The sequence below is a fragment of the Rhinopithecus roxellana genome, chromosome 8 (assembly GCF_007565055.1).
Source record: "Rhinopithecus roxellana isolate Shanxi Qingling chromosome 8, ASM756505v1, whole genome shotgun sequence".
Taxonomy (NCBI): Eukaryota; Metazoa; Chordata; class Mammalia; order Primates; family Cercopithecidae; genus Rhinopithecus; species Rhinopithecus roxellana.
In genome coordinates, this window is record NC_044556.1 from 73,353,056 (window position 1) to 73,371,842 (window position 18,787).

Here is an 18,787-nt window from a genome sequence, read left to right on the forward strand (position 1 = left end):
GGGAACCTGTATTCTTCCAAAATGCCAAAGTCGTAAAAAGCTAGGGAGAGATAACACCGAAGTGCAATACCAGACCCTAGACTGGAGCCTGTACTGGAGGGAAAATGCTATAAGACACATAATAGGGTCAATCGATAAAACCGGAGTATGGATGACAGACTAGGTACACTTAATGTGTCAATATTCAATTGACTGAAGTTGAGAACTGTACTATGGTCACGTAAGGGAATACTCCATCCCTAGAAATATACACGAATGTCCTTGATGGGTAAAGGGTGATGGTGTCCACAACTAACTCTTCAGAGATTAGGAAAGAATCATCTTTCTACATCTATCTCTACAAATCTACAGAGAACATTGCAATGAGAAGGCAGATGGGGGAAATTGTGAACAAGAGGTGAATCTGGGCAGTGGGCATTTGGAAATTCTTTCTACCATTCTTATTCTTATTTTATTTTATTATTTTTTTAGAGACAGGGCTTCACTATGTTGCTGATCTGTTTAGACTTTGTGTCCCCACTCAAATCTCATCTTGAATTGTAATCCCTATAATCCTCATAATCCCCACGTGTCAAGGGAGAGACCAGGTAGAGGTGATTGGCTCATGGGGGCAGTTTCCCTTATGATGTTCTCATGATAGTGAGTGAGTTCTCATGGGATCTGATGGTTTTATAAGGGTTTCTTCCCCCTTTGCTTGGCACTTCTCCTTCCTGCTGCCTTGTGAAGAAGGAGCCTTACTTCCCCTTCACCTTCTGCCATGATTGTCAGTTTCCGGAGGCCACCTCAGCCATACTGAACTGTGAGTCAATTAAGTCTCTTTCCTTTATAAATTACCCTGTCTCGAGCTCTTCTTTGTAGCAGTATAAAAATAGACTAATACAGTTGCCCAAACTGGTCTTGAACTCCTGGGTTCAGGCAATTCTCCTGCTTTGGCATTCCAAAGTGTTGAGATTACAGGTATGAGCCACCACGCCTGGTGTTATTCTTATTTTTTAAATGTTTTTCTAAGTTTGAAATTATTTCCAACTAAAAAGTTAAACAATTAAATTTAGAGGCAAAGTGAAAGAGTAGCTGAGGGAAAGGCTGATAATTACTCTTCACTGTCATTTGGGCGCTGCTGAGCTATGTTGATGGCAGGTGTATCTGACATGCTAATGTGCTTTCTAATTTAAAGATCATATTGGAAGAAAAAGATCCCACCACAGATTCAGGGACTAGGCGTGTATTACTTCCTGGTTCTATAGTTTGGGAATGATCCCTAGAGACAGAGACTCCACTGCAGCTGTGGAGAGATTTCTCCACTTGGCAAGCCCACTAAAAAGAAGCCACTACAGAGTCAATTCATGTCACTTTCAATGTGACTCAGTGTGGCACACTGGAGTGGCAGCTGGAGGTAGCACAGGGGACACAGTGGAAATACAATGAGAACAAAAAGACTTCTCTCTCAATTTTAGATGGTGATGATCACCCTTATCAGAGGCCAGGGTGCTGATCATCCTCTCATTCATTCAGTAGGATCTTCAAAGACAAAAGACAGAACCTAGCAGTCTCTGAGGCAGGCTCTGAAGACAGAGAAGGTGGAACCAATGGGAATACAGGGTAGGATTCCAAATTACAGGCCTCTTGGTTTGAAGGGGTCCTCTGAAGACCAGACCATCAGACCAGCAGTTAAGCTAGGTGCGGATGCTGAAGCCTGATTGTTCATGTTGGAATCTCAGCTTTTGGGGTAAAAGGTCACTTAACTCCCATATTCCCAGTTTCCTCATCTGAAAAGTTGGAGTATCAATAGTATCTGATTCACAAGGTTGTTTAGAAAATTAAATGACTTGATAGATGTAAATTGCTTAAAAGTGTTTCTGACATCTATTAAGACTGTATGTGTTAGATACTATTATTATCATCACTACTATTTGAATACCATTATGAAGAACACCCAGTAGTACAAGAGGAGAGAGAATCTAAGTAAGGAAACAGCTGAGCCATCCTTGACCCTGCCATCTGGATATGCTAGAATGAAAGCCCAATGGGAGTCAAGCTTCTACAAGGACTTTAAAAATCTGCATTAGAAATTACTTGGTGTTTCCTGTGTCTGAGTTTCCTGTTTTCCCAGCTGCACTTGGAACTGAGTTAATCAAAGCCTCCTGAGCTTGCTCTGTTAATCCATTCACTTACTCATTACTTCAACCAAGATTTATTGAGCACCTACTGAGTCTTAGACACTGGAAATTAAAAGGTGAGTGTTTCCATTCTTAAGGAGCCTATAGAATAGTGAGGAACAGGGACAAGTAAGCAATTAGCATTTGATTTGAAAAATGCTGTCAGGTATTCAATGAATGCTTATTGAACTGATGGAACCTCTCTGTGTCAGGCACTGAGATTAGTATTGGTCTAGCTTGGGATTCAGTGTGAAAGACAGATACATACACAACACATAAGAATGACATATTAAGATGCCACAGAAAATGGACACTTAAGACAGGGCCCCTGCTATGGTTGGGCAGGTTGTGCAGTGCAACAACTCCAGCAGGTGCCATTCACCTTGAAGTCATCGTACATGTTCATATGATAATTATTATATTTCCTGCCCCAGCAGACAGCAGGCTAGATAAAAGAGCAACTTTTTCATAATTTGTACACTTGTCCACTCTGAACCGCACCCCACTATGGTAAGTCTGTGGGATCTGCAGCCTGGGGATACTGGTCTTCATCCCGAGCACCACTGAGGTGTCTTCTCTTTCGCTCAGCTCTAACTTCTGCAACAGCTGTGACGTGCCTCCTGTCTTGTCCTCCTGCTCCCTTCAAATCACTGCTGAGCTAGATACATTAGAACACCAGCAGCGCTTAAAATATAGATTCCTGGCTGCTGCATCCTATCTCCCAAAATTCCAGTTTAGTGGGTCTGAGACCAGGGATTTATTTTTCAAAAGTCACCCAGGCTAAAAGGAATTGTTATTCATTTTCTTGAGTGTGACAATGATATTGTAGATATATGTGAAAATGCCTTTATTTTAGGAGATGCAAACAGAAGATTCGGAGGTGACATGTCATCATGTTAGCAACTTATTTACAAATAGTTCAGTGTTCAGTACATGTATGTGTGTGTGTGTGTGTGTGTGTCTGTGTGTGATGTAAAATACATACTGTATAGTGAAATGTTAACAATGTTGAATTTAGATGGTGGGTATACTGATGTTCATTTTACCATTGTTTCACCTTTTCCATATGTTTAAACATTTTCACAGTTAAAAGTTGGAGGCGTAAACTCTCCAGATGACTCCGATGTTCTCCCAGATTTAGGTGCTGCTATGGTAAACTTCACTGAGCTCTGAGAGGGAAGGTGTGTCCATCTTTGGAGTCCTACAGCACAAGTCTAGCAGATGGTAAATTCTTGTCAACCTGGGCTCCCTTCTCTCCTCTCCTCTGGATTTTTGGAACACTTAGCAAATCATTTCTGACTTACTCGTGAGCCTTGTCTCTTTCTCCTGCCAAAACCCCCTCTCTCGTCACTCCCGTCTTGGTAAAGGCCTTTGATGGAAGGCCCATGCTCTCATGACCAGCATCCCGCTGGGATCCTCCTGCACTTCCACAGCCTGACAACCTGCCTGTGCCAGGAGGGCTCAGAAGTCACTTCTCTGTCTACAGCACGAGTGTGGGCAGCCGTCATTGCCTGAGGTCATTGCCTCCTAGTCAGGGCAAAGTTAAGTGGCATTGGCTACAGAGAAAGCTTACCCGGATGGACAGCCCGCTGGCTGCTCCTCACTGCCCAGGCCCAATTAGCCTAGACTAATTAGCTGACCAGCTGGGGTTCTGAGGGGGTTGGGGGCCAGTGGCCCGGAGCTGCTGCCAGCCTGCGTCAGAGTCTGCAGCCTCCCAGGGGAGAGGGAGGACTAAGTGGAGAGTCAGCTCCAGACAAACTGTCTCTGGTCTGCCAGTCGTGTAATCATCTTCAAGGGGCAGGCTCAGACACCCTGCAGGCTGGCAGAGGTATGGACTACAGCACAGCTGAAACACTTAGATATGGAGGAGGGAGGATGGTGGCGCAGGGGGCTGATTCAGGTGTGTGTGACCCATGAGCTCCCTGGACCTCAAAAGCCCCTTCTGTTCCAGTGAGAGCAGAAGATGGGGTTGTTCACTGCTGGAGAAATGAAGATGCTGGGGGAGGAGGCTGGGAAAGTTCTAGGGTCACTGGCCCTCCAGAAGGGCTCTCCAACTCCCCTCTCCTGTGACAGAGGCAAGAACCCACAAGCTGTCACAGATCTGGAAGGAGGATAGGTCACTGCAGGTGGGTCGGAAGGAGGTAAGCCCTGGGGGAAAGGGACTGGTATTCCCTGAGGGCTCCAATTTTGTTTTGTTTTGTTTTGAGACAGAGTCTTGCTCTGTCATCAGGCTAGAGAGCGGTGGCGCAATCTCGGTTCACTGCAACCTCCGCCTCCTGGGTTCGCCTCCCGCCAAGCAATTCTCCTGCCTCAGCCTCCCAAGTAGCTGGGACTATATCCAATGTATTAAATCATCTTTGGTATTACCCAAAGTACCTGCCACCCACTCCACCCACCATCCTCCAGGCCACAAAACTCTCCCTAAGTCCCTTAAAGAAATCGAAATGAAGTCACAGCAGCCTCAGTCACAGCAGCCTCAGTCCAGTTCATCAATTGCAGCCAGCAGAGAACAACTCTTCCAACCTCCCACTGCAGGCAGCCCAGCCCACCTGGCCTCATAGCCCCAGGACTTACGATCCCAGCACTTCCATAAAAATGAAGGTTTTCCGGATGTTGGTGGTCTGTTTCTTCCAGGAACTGCAGTCATCTTCTTCCTTTCGACCCATCGCCTCCAGAGTTGAAGCTTCTGAGGATGCTTTATTGGAATGGGGGGAGAAGGAGGAGAAAAAAGGTCTGGTCAGTTGCTTTGTCAAACAAGATTAAAAACAGGCTGCAATACTCACATCTTGCTGTAATCATCAAAAGGAAGGATTAGGAGCAAACCTGGATAACTGGCAAAAATAAAACTATCTCCACACTTGCTTATAAAAAGTACAAGGACAAATTCATGGAATGCTTACTACATGGGTACTATGCTTGCTGCATGCTCACGTCAGGGCAGTAGTGAGTACGTGTGTAGATAACCTGGGAATATCCACCTTGAGGGGATCTGAGCTGAGCTGAGGCATGTCCTATGTTTTCCAAATGATAGTCATAATGTTTACTCAGACTACAGAGTCAGCCAGGCTTCCTCTCTAATGTCACAACTCTGCCACCTCCCTCAATTTTTCTCACTAGTACCTCTCTCCCACCTGTTATGGGTTAAATGAATGAGTATTGTGCTGTTTTTGTAACTCCTACAACATTTAGCACAGTGCTGGGCAAATAGTTATTCATGAAAATCTAAATTGAATCATTTCCTAAATTTATATCAGAGTTCTGGAGTTACCATACGTACCCAACAGTCAACTAATATTTATTTAGCACCTACTGTATGCAAGGTGCCGATGTGTACTGATAACAACACAGATGCTGGCCCTGCCTTCATGAGGGTGCCAGTCTGAAGGAGATGGGCAATGGGCAAGTAAAGTCACACATGTACAATTACAAAGTGTGGGGAAAATCATGAAAGACAAAAACCTGGGTTTGTCGTAGAGATAAGTAGGGAGTCTTCTTTAGATAAAGGCCAGGGAAGGCCTCTTGAGCAGGCCATATTTAAGCTGAGACACAAAGTTTGGGAAGGAGCCAACCAAGCAAAGAGCATGTGAAATAACTTCTCTGCAAAAGAAATTTCCTCCCTTCGAGATTTCCTGTTATATTTACACCATGGACAGTGGCAACAGCTATAATCAGGGCTTCTCCCTGACTCCACTGGCCCCCTGCCCCAAAACCTGTCATTAAACATTTACCAGCTCATCATGGCTCATGGCCCTATGAGGGGATGTAGAGCAGGTCAGGGCCAGCCGGCAGGGGTTGGTGAGAAGAGATGGTGATGACCAGGACTTTTCAGGTAAGCAAACAGCTGGGATCAGGGCCTTTAGTAGAGTATGTCAGTATGATCCCCATGAACCGGTGGGACCAGTCATACTTCAGAAGTCACTAGTCAGCTTCTGATGGGATCCAGAGGACTGTGGAATCCAGGGTCCCTGATAAGTCTGAGAAGTCTGAGGCCCCCTTCATACTCAGTATACGGTATATACTGTCATATATACCGTATGTAAGGTATATACGACAACAAGGTCAAGTAAATACCTTACAACATAAAATGCCACCTTGAAGTTGAGCAGGAAGAGGAAAGGCCAGCTCAAGGCTGTGTTTTCCTGAAAGGCATAATGTCAGCTAAAGGAGACTCTTGAAACCCAAAGGGAGATTTATATGCTACAATGGACAAATTGAAATTTAAAGTTCCCCATTTCCTTTTTTGCTGCCTGATGGGGTGGGAGTTCATGAGAGAGATTTATAAGAAATAAGGAAGCTGCGTTTTCTGGTGTACATTTTAATAGTGTGTCAACTTGCAACCTGGCTATATAATAATTGGTGGCTATTTATTATTAAAAAATGCATGTGAGAAACTCCTTCATGATTGACCTAGTTGTATATACATCTGGTAGCTTGTGTTTGGATCTTCTGGCCCATTAGATGATCTGTTCCTCTTGTCAGGGTGGCAGCCCAAAGGGACCACAGCAGTTCAGGATGCAGGCACTGGCCAGAGGAGGTCTCACTGGCAGTGGTGGGCTGACACTTGACTTTGAGGGCACAGTACACAAGGTGGAGACAAATGGACCCTGACTGGTGGAGATCTCTTTGAAGAAGATAGAATGTAAGAGTTGGGGAATATCTTTAGCCAGATGCCTTTCTGTAGATCCTGAACCCCAAATCTAGCAGCTTCCACTTATCAGGGTGCTTGGCATCTAGAATGCATGAACTCTCACTCGCTTTACCAGGCTGCAAAAAGAAAAATGGGGTACTTTAAATTTGAGATTGTCCATTATTGCATGTTAATCTTATCAGGTTTAAAGAATCTCATTTAGCTGACCCAGTCTCCAGGGGGCATCACAAATACTTCTCGCTGTGTAGATACACTGCTGCTGGGAAGTCTTGAAAGTAGGGGATGAGGGCAAAGGTTTGAACATTTAACAAAGCAAAATCAACTGCCTGTGTACCTCCCCCACCCTCCCTCTCTCCTCTCTCCACAGAACAACAGGGCTGTGGATGCTGCTTTTCCAGCCAATCAAGAGCTGCCTTCCAGCTCTGGGACCAAGAGCCAGGCGTCCATCACTCCCCCTTCCGGAGCTCCCATGGAATGACGGCCTGTTCTCCAGGAGGCTGTACCACCTCATTAGCAGATCTGTACTCACTGTTCCTTCTTTCTCTTCTCTCTTAAATAGCTTTAAAAACATAGTATTCTTAGCCGAAGCTAGGCTGTAAGAAAACATCTTTCCCGCCCACTCCTCCTCCCATACACTGAATCCTAACCATTTAGTTCCGTCTTCAGTGCAATGTGGAAAACTCAAAGGCCCAGATCTGAAACCCCCATAGCTTTGGCTTTTCCTTCCCACCCCTCTGTAACCAGAGCGATTGCCTCAGGACCCCCATGCCCTGTGTGGTGGAAGTCTGAACAGCGGGCTTTGAAAGGGGTGCCCACGTTCCTTCCATGGCTGCATCCTGCTTCTTTCTGCTAAAGTCCTCCCCCTCCTCGCTTGACTTCTGTAATCTAGGCCTTTTCAGAGGAAAAGAAAACAAATTCTAAGGAGCTTGAAGCTCCAATATTGCTCTCATTTGTTTCCAAAGTACTCCCCGCCTCTCACTCTATTTCTGGCAACAATTTCCATTGGGTTTCAAAGCTCAGGAGCAGCCGCCACAGATTTCTCTGAGATTTAGGGCTGATTTCATGTCGATAGCTCAGGAGACTTGGAGGATGTTGGCTTCGTGGCTGGTTCAGGCGCCTTGCACCTCAGCACAGCAAGATTCTCAAGAATATTCTGCGAAAATGGCTCCTAGCAAAGGAAATGACCTTATTCATGGAACTATCTTTGAGTTGTGGAGGTAATACTCCTTCACTCAACATGCATTTATTAAGTACTTCCTGTATGCCCTTTGGGCTATAAATAGACATTTCTGTGATAGGAGTCTGGCCTTAAAACTGCTTACAATCAGGTTATGAAGATCAAATGCAGATATATAAATAAGGAGCTAAGAATGCAGGCCAGTCTGCTTAAAGGACTGGGACCACGTGTTACTCATCCTTGAAATCCTAGAACCTACTACTGTTCCTGGCACTCTCTGAAGGTCCAGCCCATGGTTGCTAAATGAGTGAATGAGAAAGAAAAGCTTGGGGGTGGGTTGATTGGGGAGCACACTGTGGAGGAGTTAGACTTAAGATGAGTATGGAAGGTGGGTGGATGTATTCTTTATATTGCTTTAGAGAGGAGCCTATAGCAAGAAGACCTGAGCCCCGGCAAGGGACTGCAGCAGGGCCTCCCTCTCTGTAGTCCTCACTGTGAAGTTCTGCCCATGGCACAGTAGCAGGAGAGGGTGGAATGGCCATAGAAGGCCAAATCTGCTTGGCTTCTTTGTTGTCATCATCATTTCAGGGATAGTAGTACCTGGGATGGGACCTGTGTCCAGTTCTTGGTCAGAAGAACTTCCCTGGGACACTAGACAAGGCTCTTTCTGACCATTCTACCTAGAGTCTGTCTACCCACACCCAGAGTTACTCTCTCTTAGGTGAGCCAATCCTTTCTTCTGTAATACATATGACAATCTCAAAGCACCCTGTTTATTTGTCTGAGGTTGATCTTCTCTATAGAAAGTAACCCCACACAGACAAAGACTTTGGCTGTTTCGCTGACTCCCTTGGGGCTGCTGCAGTACCTGCCTCCTGGTTAGTGCTCAACTGTATTTTTTGGATGATCTTCCTGGCCTCTTGGGGGAAAATTCTGTAGCTGTGGAGGAGGCTACAGAGGGGAAAGTTCTTCCTAAAGGGCAGGCAGTACAGCCTTGGGGTGGATGCTGCCTCTGAGTGCAGCCCTTTCCATGCTCCTAGTGGCAGGCTGTGTGATGCCTGTTTATGAGATGCTGGTGAGAGATGCTTGGGCCATGAGCCCAGCAGGCAGGTGCTCCTTCCATGGAGCTTCTCTGTCCTTCCTCCTTTTCCAGCTTCATTTAGTAAAGGGAGCATCACTAGCCCCAGACAGAACTCTCAGGCAGATGAGGTTTGTTTGCAGTGGCCTCCTCACTGTGGTCATATACCCTAAAACTGCCAGGTCACCTCATGACCCCACACTGGCCAGATTCTTTCTCTGGACTCTCACTTCTGCCCCACTCTCCACATGGCCTCACTACCCAAAGTTTCCTATTTGAGTTGCAGCCATTTAGGGACCTGCCCTGAGGTGCTTATTAAACACATCAGCTGGGCTAATAGCTTAAAAGTGTTACACTCCTAATTAGGTGATCCAGAGTCTTAGAAGCATCACGTTAGAATTCAAAGGCTTTCCATCCAATCCAATCCAATTCACCCTACTCCACTCCAATCCAATCCACTCCAATCCATTACAATATGTACAGTGTAGGAACAATCATAGTGTTCCTAAACTGGGCATGGACTAACCAGAGTTGATGGGGACAGGGAAGGAGAGCATCTTTGAGTAGCACCTCTGCAATCTTAAGCCCACAGATAATGGTTCTCAATTCTACCCATAGAAAGAGCCACCTTCCTTTTGCTGGTGCTGTCACTAGGGGCTTCTGAGCAAGGAGGCTTGAATCACTCTGGGGCATAGTGATCAGGCTCAGGCCTTCTCGGATCATGCCTGGCTCTTTCACTGACCTTAGAGGAATCAGTCTACCCTAAGACTGTTTTATAGTCTCTGCTTCCAGGATTTTCCATTCTTTGGGACCATGACTCAGAAGATCCTATGGGCCTTGGGAGGGAGGTTAACAGTTGGATCATCTTCAATAACAATGTGCTCTCTGCCTCCAGGCTGGGACACACAGAATCATGGAAATCTGTCAGCGCTTGGTTACAAAAGGGTAAAAGGCAAAAGTTGGGAAGTTTTCTTGTTGGGTCCCACAATTTTCTACACTCTGGCCCATATTGAACTTTATATAATCCACTGGGTTAAAAGAATACTAGAAAGAACCCAGGCTTTTTCCAGTCTTGGTTTGATATCCAGTAGCTGTGCAGCCCCAAGCAGATCACTATACATCCCTGAGTTTCCATCCTCCTGTTTGGTGAACAGATGAGATTGGACTAGATTAAAGTTCCCTGAAGTTTGCTTTTCATTATCTTAGTCCTGGGCGACTCTCCGTGAGCAGGGTGGATTTGCTACCTCCTCTAGCCCCCTTCTTGGAGATTCATAATCCACATTAGCTTATTAAAGGCTCTGAGGACCATTAAAGACACATGCTTAATGCTGTTTAATCCGGCATTTCCCAAATTTAGTAGATAGTGAAATTCTTTCCTTCTGTAACACTCGTATTAGTGTGCGGGGGATCTAGGGTTTCTCAGAGCATCCTTTGGAAATGTAGACTAGGCCATCTCTAATGCTTTGTAATTCTTCATATTTTGAAAGGATAGATGAAATTTCTAGCAGCCCTCTGCCATCAGTCACAGTTTTACCCTCCTTGTGGTGTCGTAGGTGAATGGCTGGGCCTGTGTCAGAACTCATTTCTAGTTCATGGGTTGCAACCCAAGTGGCTCATCAGCTTGCCAAAGCCCAGGTTCTGGAGCCTAAAGGCTTCAGGAGGCTTCTGACTGGAGAGAAACTCCAAGGACCACCCACTCCATTTCCCAGCCTTTCTGCCACTGTCATTCTGCATTTCAAAGATCAACTCTGCATGCCAGTTTCTGTTCACAAAATGACCCAGGGAGAAGGTTTTTCCATTGTTGTCTGCAGTTTATTTAGGGCGCAACCCTACATTTAAGTTTAACAAAATCACTCCAACTGCAGTGACAAGCCATAATTTATGTGTTGCTTATGGTTTATTATGTGCTTCTTACAGAGGATGTGAAGACCATTCTCTAGGGCTTCATGTGGTAGCTGAGAGGTCAACACACAGGGGCCATTGTAGAGAGCAGGGTATGTTGCTTATTCTTAGTGTGCTGCTAAGCATATTGGGCCTCTTTTTCCTCATCTGCTGAGTGTGAATAATAATCCCTGCTCTATTTCTCAGCATTCCTTTAGAGGGCTAATGCTTCAATGGGCACAAAAGCAGTTTGCAACCTCTAAAGTGCCATGCAGTGGGTCCACATTATAGGCACATGAATTAAACACTAAGCACTGGAGAAAGAAAGGGAAACCAATTAGGACTTAAACAGGGGTGAGCACAGGACAGGAGACAGGGATCTGCTGTTCCTTCAGCTGGTTTCAGCTCCCACGTGCCTTTCACAGTGTGAGCATCTCATCTCACTGTGATTCTAAAGTGTTTAAAGATATATGATTTTTCATACATCATAGCCCTGAATGCAAGCCAACTACTTCATCTGGTACCCAACCAAGAAAGCAGGGAACTGTTGCAACAAGGGAGGAAATAATACTTTTGTTGGGTTTTTTCATGGGCGATATCAGGTCTCCACTGGGGCACTTTTCTAAGGAGTTTTCAAGGTTAACACTGACTGTGTGTCACACACCGCCTTCAAGCCTAATCCCATGCAAGAGGTGCCTCTTTTGTACAGGCCGAACGCTCATTACTATTAACCGTCACAGCCAGGCACTCTACTGCGGCTTCCAGAAGGGGAGAGGAAGGGTATTTCCCCTACCAGGAATGGAGTGCAAAAGAAAGGACAGGCTGAATTCAGGACGAAGGGCTGTGTCAGGAAGCTCTGAGTTACCAGCCTTTCCTCCACAATCATGGATAGTCCGTGCAGTCCCCTGCCTGCTTCAGCTTGCTTTCTTGTTGGCAGCCGCTCCCACGCAGCCCCAACCCCCTAGCCATTGACCGTGGCGGCGCGCCTGCAGTTGTAGCGCCAGGCACGCAGCCTGTTTGCAGACTCAGCCGCTCCCCTCATTCATGCGGCAGCTCATTCACTCGCTGGCGCTGGCAGGCTGTGGCTAGGCGCCGCCACTCGCGCGCATTCGTGTGGCAATTTATTTCTGGCCCTGTGTGCGTGTGTATGGGGGAGAGGGAGCGAGGGATGTGCTCTCCTCTTAGAGGGGGATGCTTTTTCACTTCCAGGTAGACTCTCTCCCAGGCTTTATAGTATTCGCTGCCCTGGACCACGCACCTGGGTGGGGCACCGCGCTAGGCACTTTGCATGCATTATCTTGTTTAATGACTCATGGCCCCCTTTCATGGTAACCGCATTTTACGGCTCAGGTACTGATAAGTAGAAATGTTCAGAAAAATCCCCCACATCAAACTGATAGCGAATGATAGAACTGAACTGAATTCCAACGCTAGTCTTCTCATCACTGTACCATATAACCTGTTGCCTCTTTCCTGGTGGCGGTTGCTGGGATGTCACTCATCTCCACCTTCATCCTCATGATACTGTAATGCAATCCTAACACCTGACTGATTCCCCTGGGAACACATGGCTCGGACAATCTGGAAAGGACTGAATCCTTAAAGCACTCAGATTTCTCAGCGCGGAGTCTGGGGGCAGCATATCTATTGCCCCAAGCCTCTCATGGCTCTAGCTCAAACCATTTCTCACTCTAACCTCAAGCTTCTTTCCCAAAGAGTACTTTCTGAGGAGGACTGTTAATAAGCAGCCACACACACACGCACACACACACACCAGAGCAATCTGCAGCATCATGGAAAGGTCACTGAATTTATCAATAGATCTGGGTTCAAATGCCACCATCATCACCAGCTTTACAACCCCTTTAACCTCTGAGCCTCAGTGGTCTCATCTATATTAAGGGGAAAATAATACATGCCACACCATCTGATGGGATCGTCCTAAAGAAGATTAATTATAAACACATTATAAACTGTAAAATGTGGTCTGCATACCAGGTATTACTAAGCACTCTGTGTTACGGCCTGTTTTAGAGGTGGGTCTCATCTTTGGTTCTGGTTAAGCTTGGGTCAGCAGGAATGACAGGGGCCTTGTTCTGTCTTCAGCTTATGATCTGGAAAAGATCATCTTCTTACCTAAGGCGGAATCTGCTTGACTCTCTTGACCCTTCTCAGAGATTTTCCTCATGATCAATTTATCTCACTCCAGAGCAAGAGGCTGGCCAGCCAAGCACTGCAGCCAGACCATCGTGAGCCCTGGCAGCCACCTCCGGGAGCCTCAGGGTTAATGTTTGTACGTCAAAGTTACGTGGAGAGAAGGGGCCACGGTGTGGATGGGGGTGATGGTGTTGGTGAATCCAGACCTCCTTTCAAGATCTTCACCTGAGAGGTAAACTAGGGAAGTTTAAAAACAGAAGGGAGGTAGACGTGCCCCTGGGGAAGGTGAAGGAGCTGTCTTGTGACTGACAGCGATAGCTCGACTGTGTTCTGCATCTTAACGTGGCCAGGGATAGGGAGCCTGAAGCCTGTCCACAGACCTCTCCAGGAGAGACTGAGGCTGATTCTTCTTCCTTAGGTTTGCAGAGCCACAGGCTGTTTACAAATCGTTTTGTCATTGGTTCTCCTAATCCTCCCAATAACCCAAAGAGGTAGACAGAGAGGGCATACCTTATTTGATGGATGGGGTCAGAGAGGTTAAGAGATGAAGGTTGAACAGGAGGGAGGGGTGCAAGAGAGCTGGAGGTCCTGACACCCCAGCAGATAGATGGGGTCCCTCCAGGCATAGAGCTTGGAGGCTTGTCCCTAGAATGCAGACATTGCAGGAGGGGCACATAAAGATATTTTTCTCCCTTTTCCCTGCCCAGAAGTGCAAAAGGTTTCCATGCAAGCCAGCCCAGGAATCATGGACAGATGGCTCCGCCCGGACCCCCATTCAGACTTATTTTCCAAGATACCTATAACTTACCCTTGATGCCAAAAGAGTCAGGGAAGCCTGGAACTGGGGCTGAAATAAATGCCCAAGTTGCTTACAAAGTGGCTCTTCAAATCCACTCGTTAGGTGCTGCACACTTCCCACTAAGCAAGGAGACCCCCTAAAGCCAAGAAAAGCAGGGTCGTCTTACCCACGGACTCGGCAAGAATCCTGCTTGGGCTCCCACTCCAGCTCCTACAGGTCTGTGAGGATTAGCTGCTCCAGTGCTTTAACAATAAACCCAATTAAAGGGGAGGAATGCAGGAGTTTTCTTTCCCAGGACCGTAACCATGCAGCCTTAAAGGGGAGTAAAAGTAGCTAGGGTGGCTTGCATCTCTCTTACCTTTCCTCGGCTCTGCTCTCCCTCCCTCCCACCGAGCAGCAATGAGTCTTAGCCTGAAAAATGCTTGTGCATTTTTGCCTGGTGTGTGTGTGTGTGTGTGTGTGTGTGTGTGTGTGTGTGCAATTGTGTTTGCATTGATGTGTGTGATGAAAAGACAGAAAGGAAGAATGAAAAGCAAACACATCAAATTATAGGTTCCCATTATCCTGAATGGGTGATGACAGAAAAAATCAGATAAGCTTTCTACCATTGTCTGCCTCAGTATCCCTTTTAACCACTCAGGTGCTGGCATATGTTGCCTAAAAACCCCTCCCTGAAAAACAGAACATCTACACTGGCTGATATGTAGGGACTGAAAACATTTCAGTATCCACCTTGCTTGTTATCTCTTACAGAACTGGGAAAAAGGGCCTTAGACGTCCCACAAGGGGCCCCTCAGTTGGACAGTCACACTCAATATCTTTGATATGTCTCCTTTCCTCCGGAAGCTCAGCATTCTGATCCCCAAACCGGTCTCAGTCCTAACCCATGAGACCCCAGGAAATCATTCCCCTCCTCTGGAAACTCTCTGCTCCCTCTGTTTCCTGTACTCATCTCTCTATCCTGGCCCTTGACCAAGGCCTCACAGTCTCCATCTTAGCTTCTCTGGGGCAGTCCCTTTAGTGCAGATTTCATTAACCTCTGTCATCTGCTCTCTTGTTTTCTCCTTCTTTACTCTCTCCTTAAGGTTACCATCTACTCACGGGGTCTATTACCATCTTCATGAGAACCTCCCCAGTCAACATCCCACCTTGGTTATCATGCTCAACCTCAACATCCAGATGTCCACTGTCACCTAAGAACAAGGCTGAATGTGGCCACCCTCAAACCCACTCTCCTGTTTTCCACAGCTAGGCTAGTGGGCTACCATCTTCCAAACACTCAAGTGAGAAACTCCAGGGTTTGCTTTGTTTGTGTTGCCTGTTTCATTTGTCTTCCAAACCCATCCAGCTCTTATGCACTTTCATTTGTTCCTTGAAATTAACTTTTAAATTGTACCCTTTCTTTTGTGTCATCTTGTTTTTTGAACAAATAACACATTCATATGGGCAAGAAAAGGACCATATTAAAAGGCATACATTGAGATGTGTCACCCCCTTCTACTCCTTGTCTGTCCCTTGACCCTGATATTGCCTTCTATAGATGACCACTTTTATTATGGTATTTCTTTATGTGAATGCAAGGAAATACTCACCTCTACAGTCTCAGTTCAAGCCCTCATGCTCCCACCCAGGTAGAATTGTGATAGGATAGGGTGAGGTGGTGCAGTAGGATATTTAAAAGTGGCTCTGGGGAAGACTTCTAGGTTGGATTCCTGGGTCTTCCAATGACAGATATGTGGCTTTGGGAAAGTAGCTTAACCTCTCTGTGCCTCAGTTTTCCCATCTGTAAAATGGCATAATTATTAAACTTATTTCACACACTAGTAGGGTGGAGCGAGACAGAATACAGCTGCCTAGAACAGTGGCTCGTACATGGTGAGCACTTAATAAAATTTAGCTGTGATCATTCTTTATCTGTCATAGTCTGAGTATTCATGTCCCCATCCAATTTCATATGCTGACACCTAATCACTAGTGTGGTGGTATTAAAACATGGGGTTTGGGGGAGGTGATTACGTCATGAGGGTAGACCCCTTGTGAATGGAATCAGTGCCCTTATAAAAGATATCCCGAAGAGCTGCATTGCCCCTTCCACTATAGGGGGACACAAAGAGAAGGTGCCTTCTATGAATCAGGAAGTGAGCCCTCATCAGGCATTGTATTTGCTGGGACTTGCAGCCTGCAGAATGGTGAGAAATATGCTTCTGCTGTTTATAAGCCACCAGTTTATGGTATTTTGTTACAGCACCCTGAATAGACTAAGACAATATACAATGTAACTTTCATTCTAGAATTACCTCAATAAAACATATTGCTTCCTCATCAAAAGCATTCATTGTTTACAGAATAAAATCCATACACTTCAGCCCATCATTGAAAGCATTCCAGGATCGGGCACAGAGCTATTCTTCCTCCACTGCATCTCTCTTTCTACCCATGTGACACTCCAGCCTCACTATATGAAACACTTATTTCTAAGATAACACTCACACCAAAACTCCTGACCTTCATTTATCCTGATCTGTTGGTTAAGAAAATGTCCTTTCCTCATTCTCTGCCTATAGAAATGCTATAGATTCAAAAATTCCACATCTAGGAAGCCTTCTAAGATTTCCCACCCCACTGAGAACTGATCACTCTCCCTTTGGACTGTTCCCAAAACTTTTGTCTACAATTCTTCCTCGTTCTTAATCTTTTTCTGCCTTGAATTCTAGTTTGCTTTCTGTTTCCTTTTATGAATTGAGAGTTATTTAAAGGCCGTGATTCTGCCTGTATTTCTTGCCCCTCTTTTTTCTTTCTTCCATCCTCCTCCTGTGCCTGGCTCTGCAAATGTTTATTGGACCTGATAGATTTATCAACCCTCCAGGGTAGAAAGGCCTTTGATAGTCGTCATAATTAAGTAAGAGATGATTTGCTAACTATTGATATATAAGTACTTAATAAATGGTAACTATTATTGAAAGTAGTTACAACTAGTTGTACAATAGTACAACTATTCCTATTGAAAGTAGGAATAATAGCATATTATTGTTATTGATACAACATCCCATTTATTGCCTAGACTCTCTGGGTAGAGCATGCCTGACTAAGCTGCTGTCCTCCTCCTGTTTGCACACTCTGGAGCTTGCACAGCCTAAGACAGCTAAGTAATGCCCATGGGCATTGACACACATGACAAAGTTTATCTCCAGAGGAAGCTGAATTCTGCTTCTCTGAAGACTTTCCCAGCACACGCATACATATACTCATTCCTTAAATATTTATCAAGTGCTGACTGTATACTAAGTATTGGGGATCTGAAACCAGACCTAGTTCGTATGTTCATACAATTTTTACTGTCCAAGTACATTCATCAGTCAACTCTGCACCTTGTAAGTCACTCTGATGAAAGGATGAATCGGGCAAGGAATTGTCTGTTGTCATCAGACCACCAGAGTTCTCTTTTTTCCCATTCTCTCCAATTCACCTGCACCCTGCTGGGCTTGAAAAGCCACAGGGCCAATAATGAATTCTCTGCTGTGGAAACAGAAATAGGTTCAGCAGATGTTTGGCGCCAGAGGAGAAAGCATTGCCTCTTAACGATGAGGTCAGAAGCCAGCTCTCCTTGCAAGCATTGACCGGGCCATACGCCAATCATTGGAGGCCTAGGGAGGAGGCAGAGCACCCATTGCTCAAATATTAGAATGGATGACTAGAGAACTGAGGGGGCATTTGGTAATGTCTCAAAGGACGTGGAAGAGAGCTTTTGTCATTACAGAACAGGTACAAGCATGCACATACACAAAGACACGCACATGCACATGCATGGTTGCAGTTTTGCCCAGTTTATATTCTTTTAATGGCCTTATCTCTATGTTTTTCTCAACTGGCAATTTGACCAAATATTTATTAAACATCAACTATGTGCCCAGGACAGGAGACAAGATAAGCTACAGAATAACAATTGGAGATCATTCAATAGCTAAATAAGTTACTATTAATTTACGTTGTTCCCAGAGATAGGGTCACGGAAAGATTTCTGTGGGATGGAGATATCAGGAAAGATTTTACAGAAAAAGTAGAATCTGCATATTAAGGGTAAGTGGGACCAGATTTGGGAGGTGTCAGTGGTGGGTGTGGTAGAATTAAGAAAAACATGGGTTTGAATACCTACACAAAATCCATTCTGGAAATGATGAGACAGCTTTGCAATGTCACAGGTGACATTGGCAAAGGGGAAAGTGGCCATACGGAACCTGATAATTACCTCCACCCCTCACATCGGATCACGCTTACCCCTCCAAGTAAACAAAATAAGGGGTCCTCTTAAGGTTTGTTATAGGGAGGAGAAAAGGGAGATGTGCTCATGAGGACAGAGCAATCCTTCCTCCATTTAAGAGCAGATTCTTGCATCACCTCCTTTCTGCATTGTCTTTTACATTTAATTAGATCTTCAGATTGAGCTTTCTGGACAGCCAAATGACAAGACATGGCGATGTGCCAGGGTGGAAGAGGGAAGGGAAAATGAATCAGGAGAAAGAATTTGCTGCGTGAGAAGTCAGATAAACAAACCAAAAAATGGCATGTGTAAAGGCCCTGGGGTGGAAAGGAGACATACCTTCTGGGGAAAGACAGAGTAGTGCATTGTGACTGGGCAGGTAGAGTGGTGGGGAGAGTAGCCCAAATGCAGCTGGTGAGGTAGGAAAAGGAGCGGATTGTGCAAGGCCTTGAAGGAATGATAGGACAGATAATGAGGTGGAAGAGGGGCCACCAAAGAGCAAATATCACTTATTTCAAAACATATCTCCAGTTGGAGGTTGGATAACAGAGAATAGAATGTGCTCCCGATTGGGGAATGGGGGCTGGAGAGAGGGAATGGAAATTATAGGACCATAGAGATGGGCTGGCTCAC

At 45.6% G+C, this 18,787-nt stretch overlaps 1 protein-coding gene across 3 annotated transcripts in view; it reads right to left on the reverse strand.

The window, feature by feature from the left end:
- Positions 1–14,158, reverse strand: part of CAMK1G (calcium/calmodulin dependent protein kinase IG) — a 28,379-nt gene extending 14,221 nt beyond the window's left edge. Inside the window, exons 1-2 of one of the 3 annotated variants that reach the window (XM_010365615.2) lie at positions 14,063–14,158; positions 4,731–4,851 (exon numbers count right to left, since the gene is read on the reverse strand). In XM_010365615.2, the coding sequence (XP_010363917.1) occupies positions 4,731–4,822 (92 nt within the window). In that variant the 5' untranslated portion in view covers positions 4,823–4,851; positions 14,063–14,158. Of the gene's footprint in view, positions 1–4,730; positions 4,852–13,905 lie in introns of all 3 variants that reach the window. The other 2 variants (XM_010365616.2, XM_010365617.2) reach the window with 2 other exon arrangements.
- Between the last annotated feature and the right edge of the window lie 4,629 nt (positions 14,159–18,787).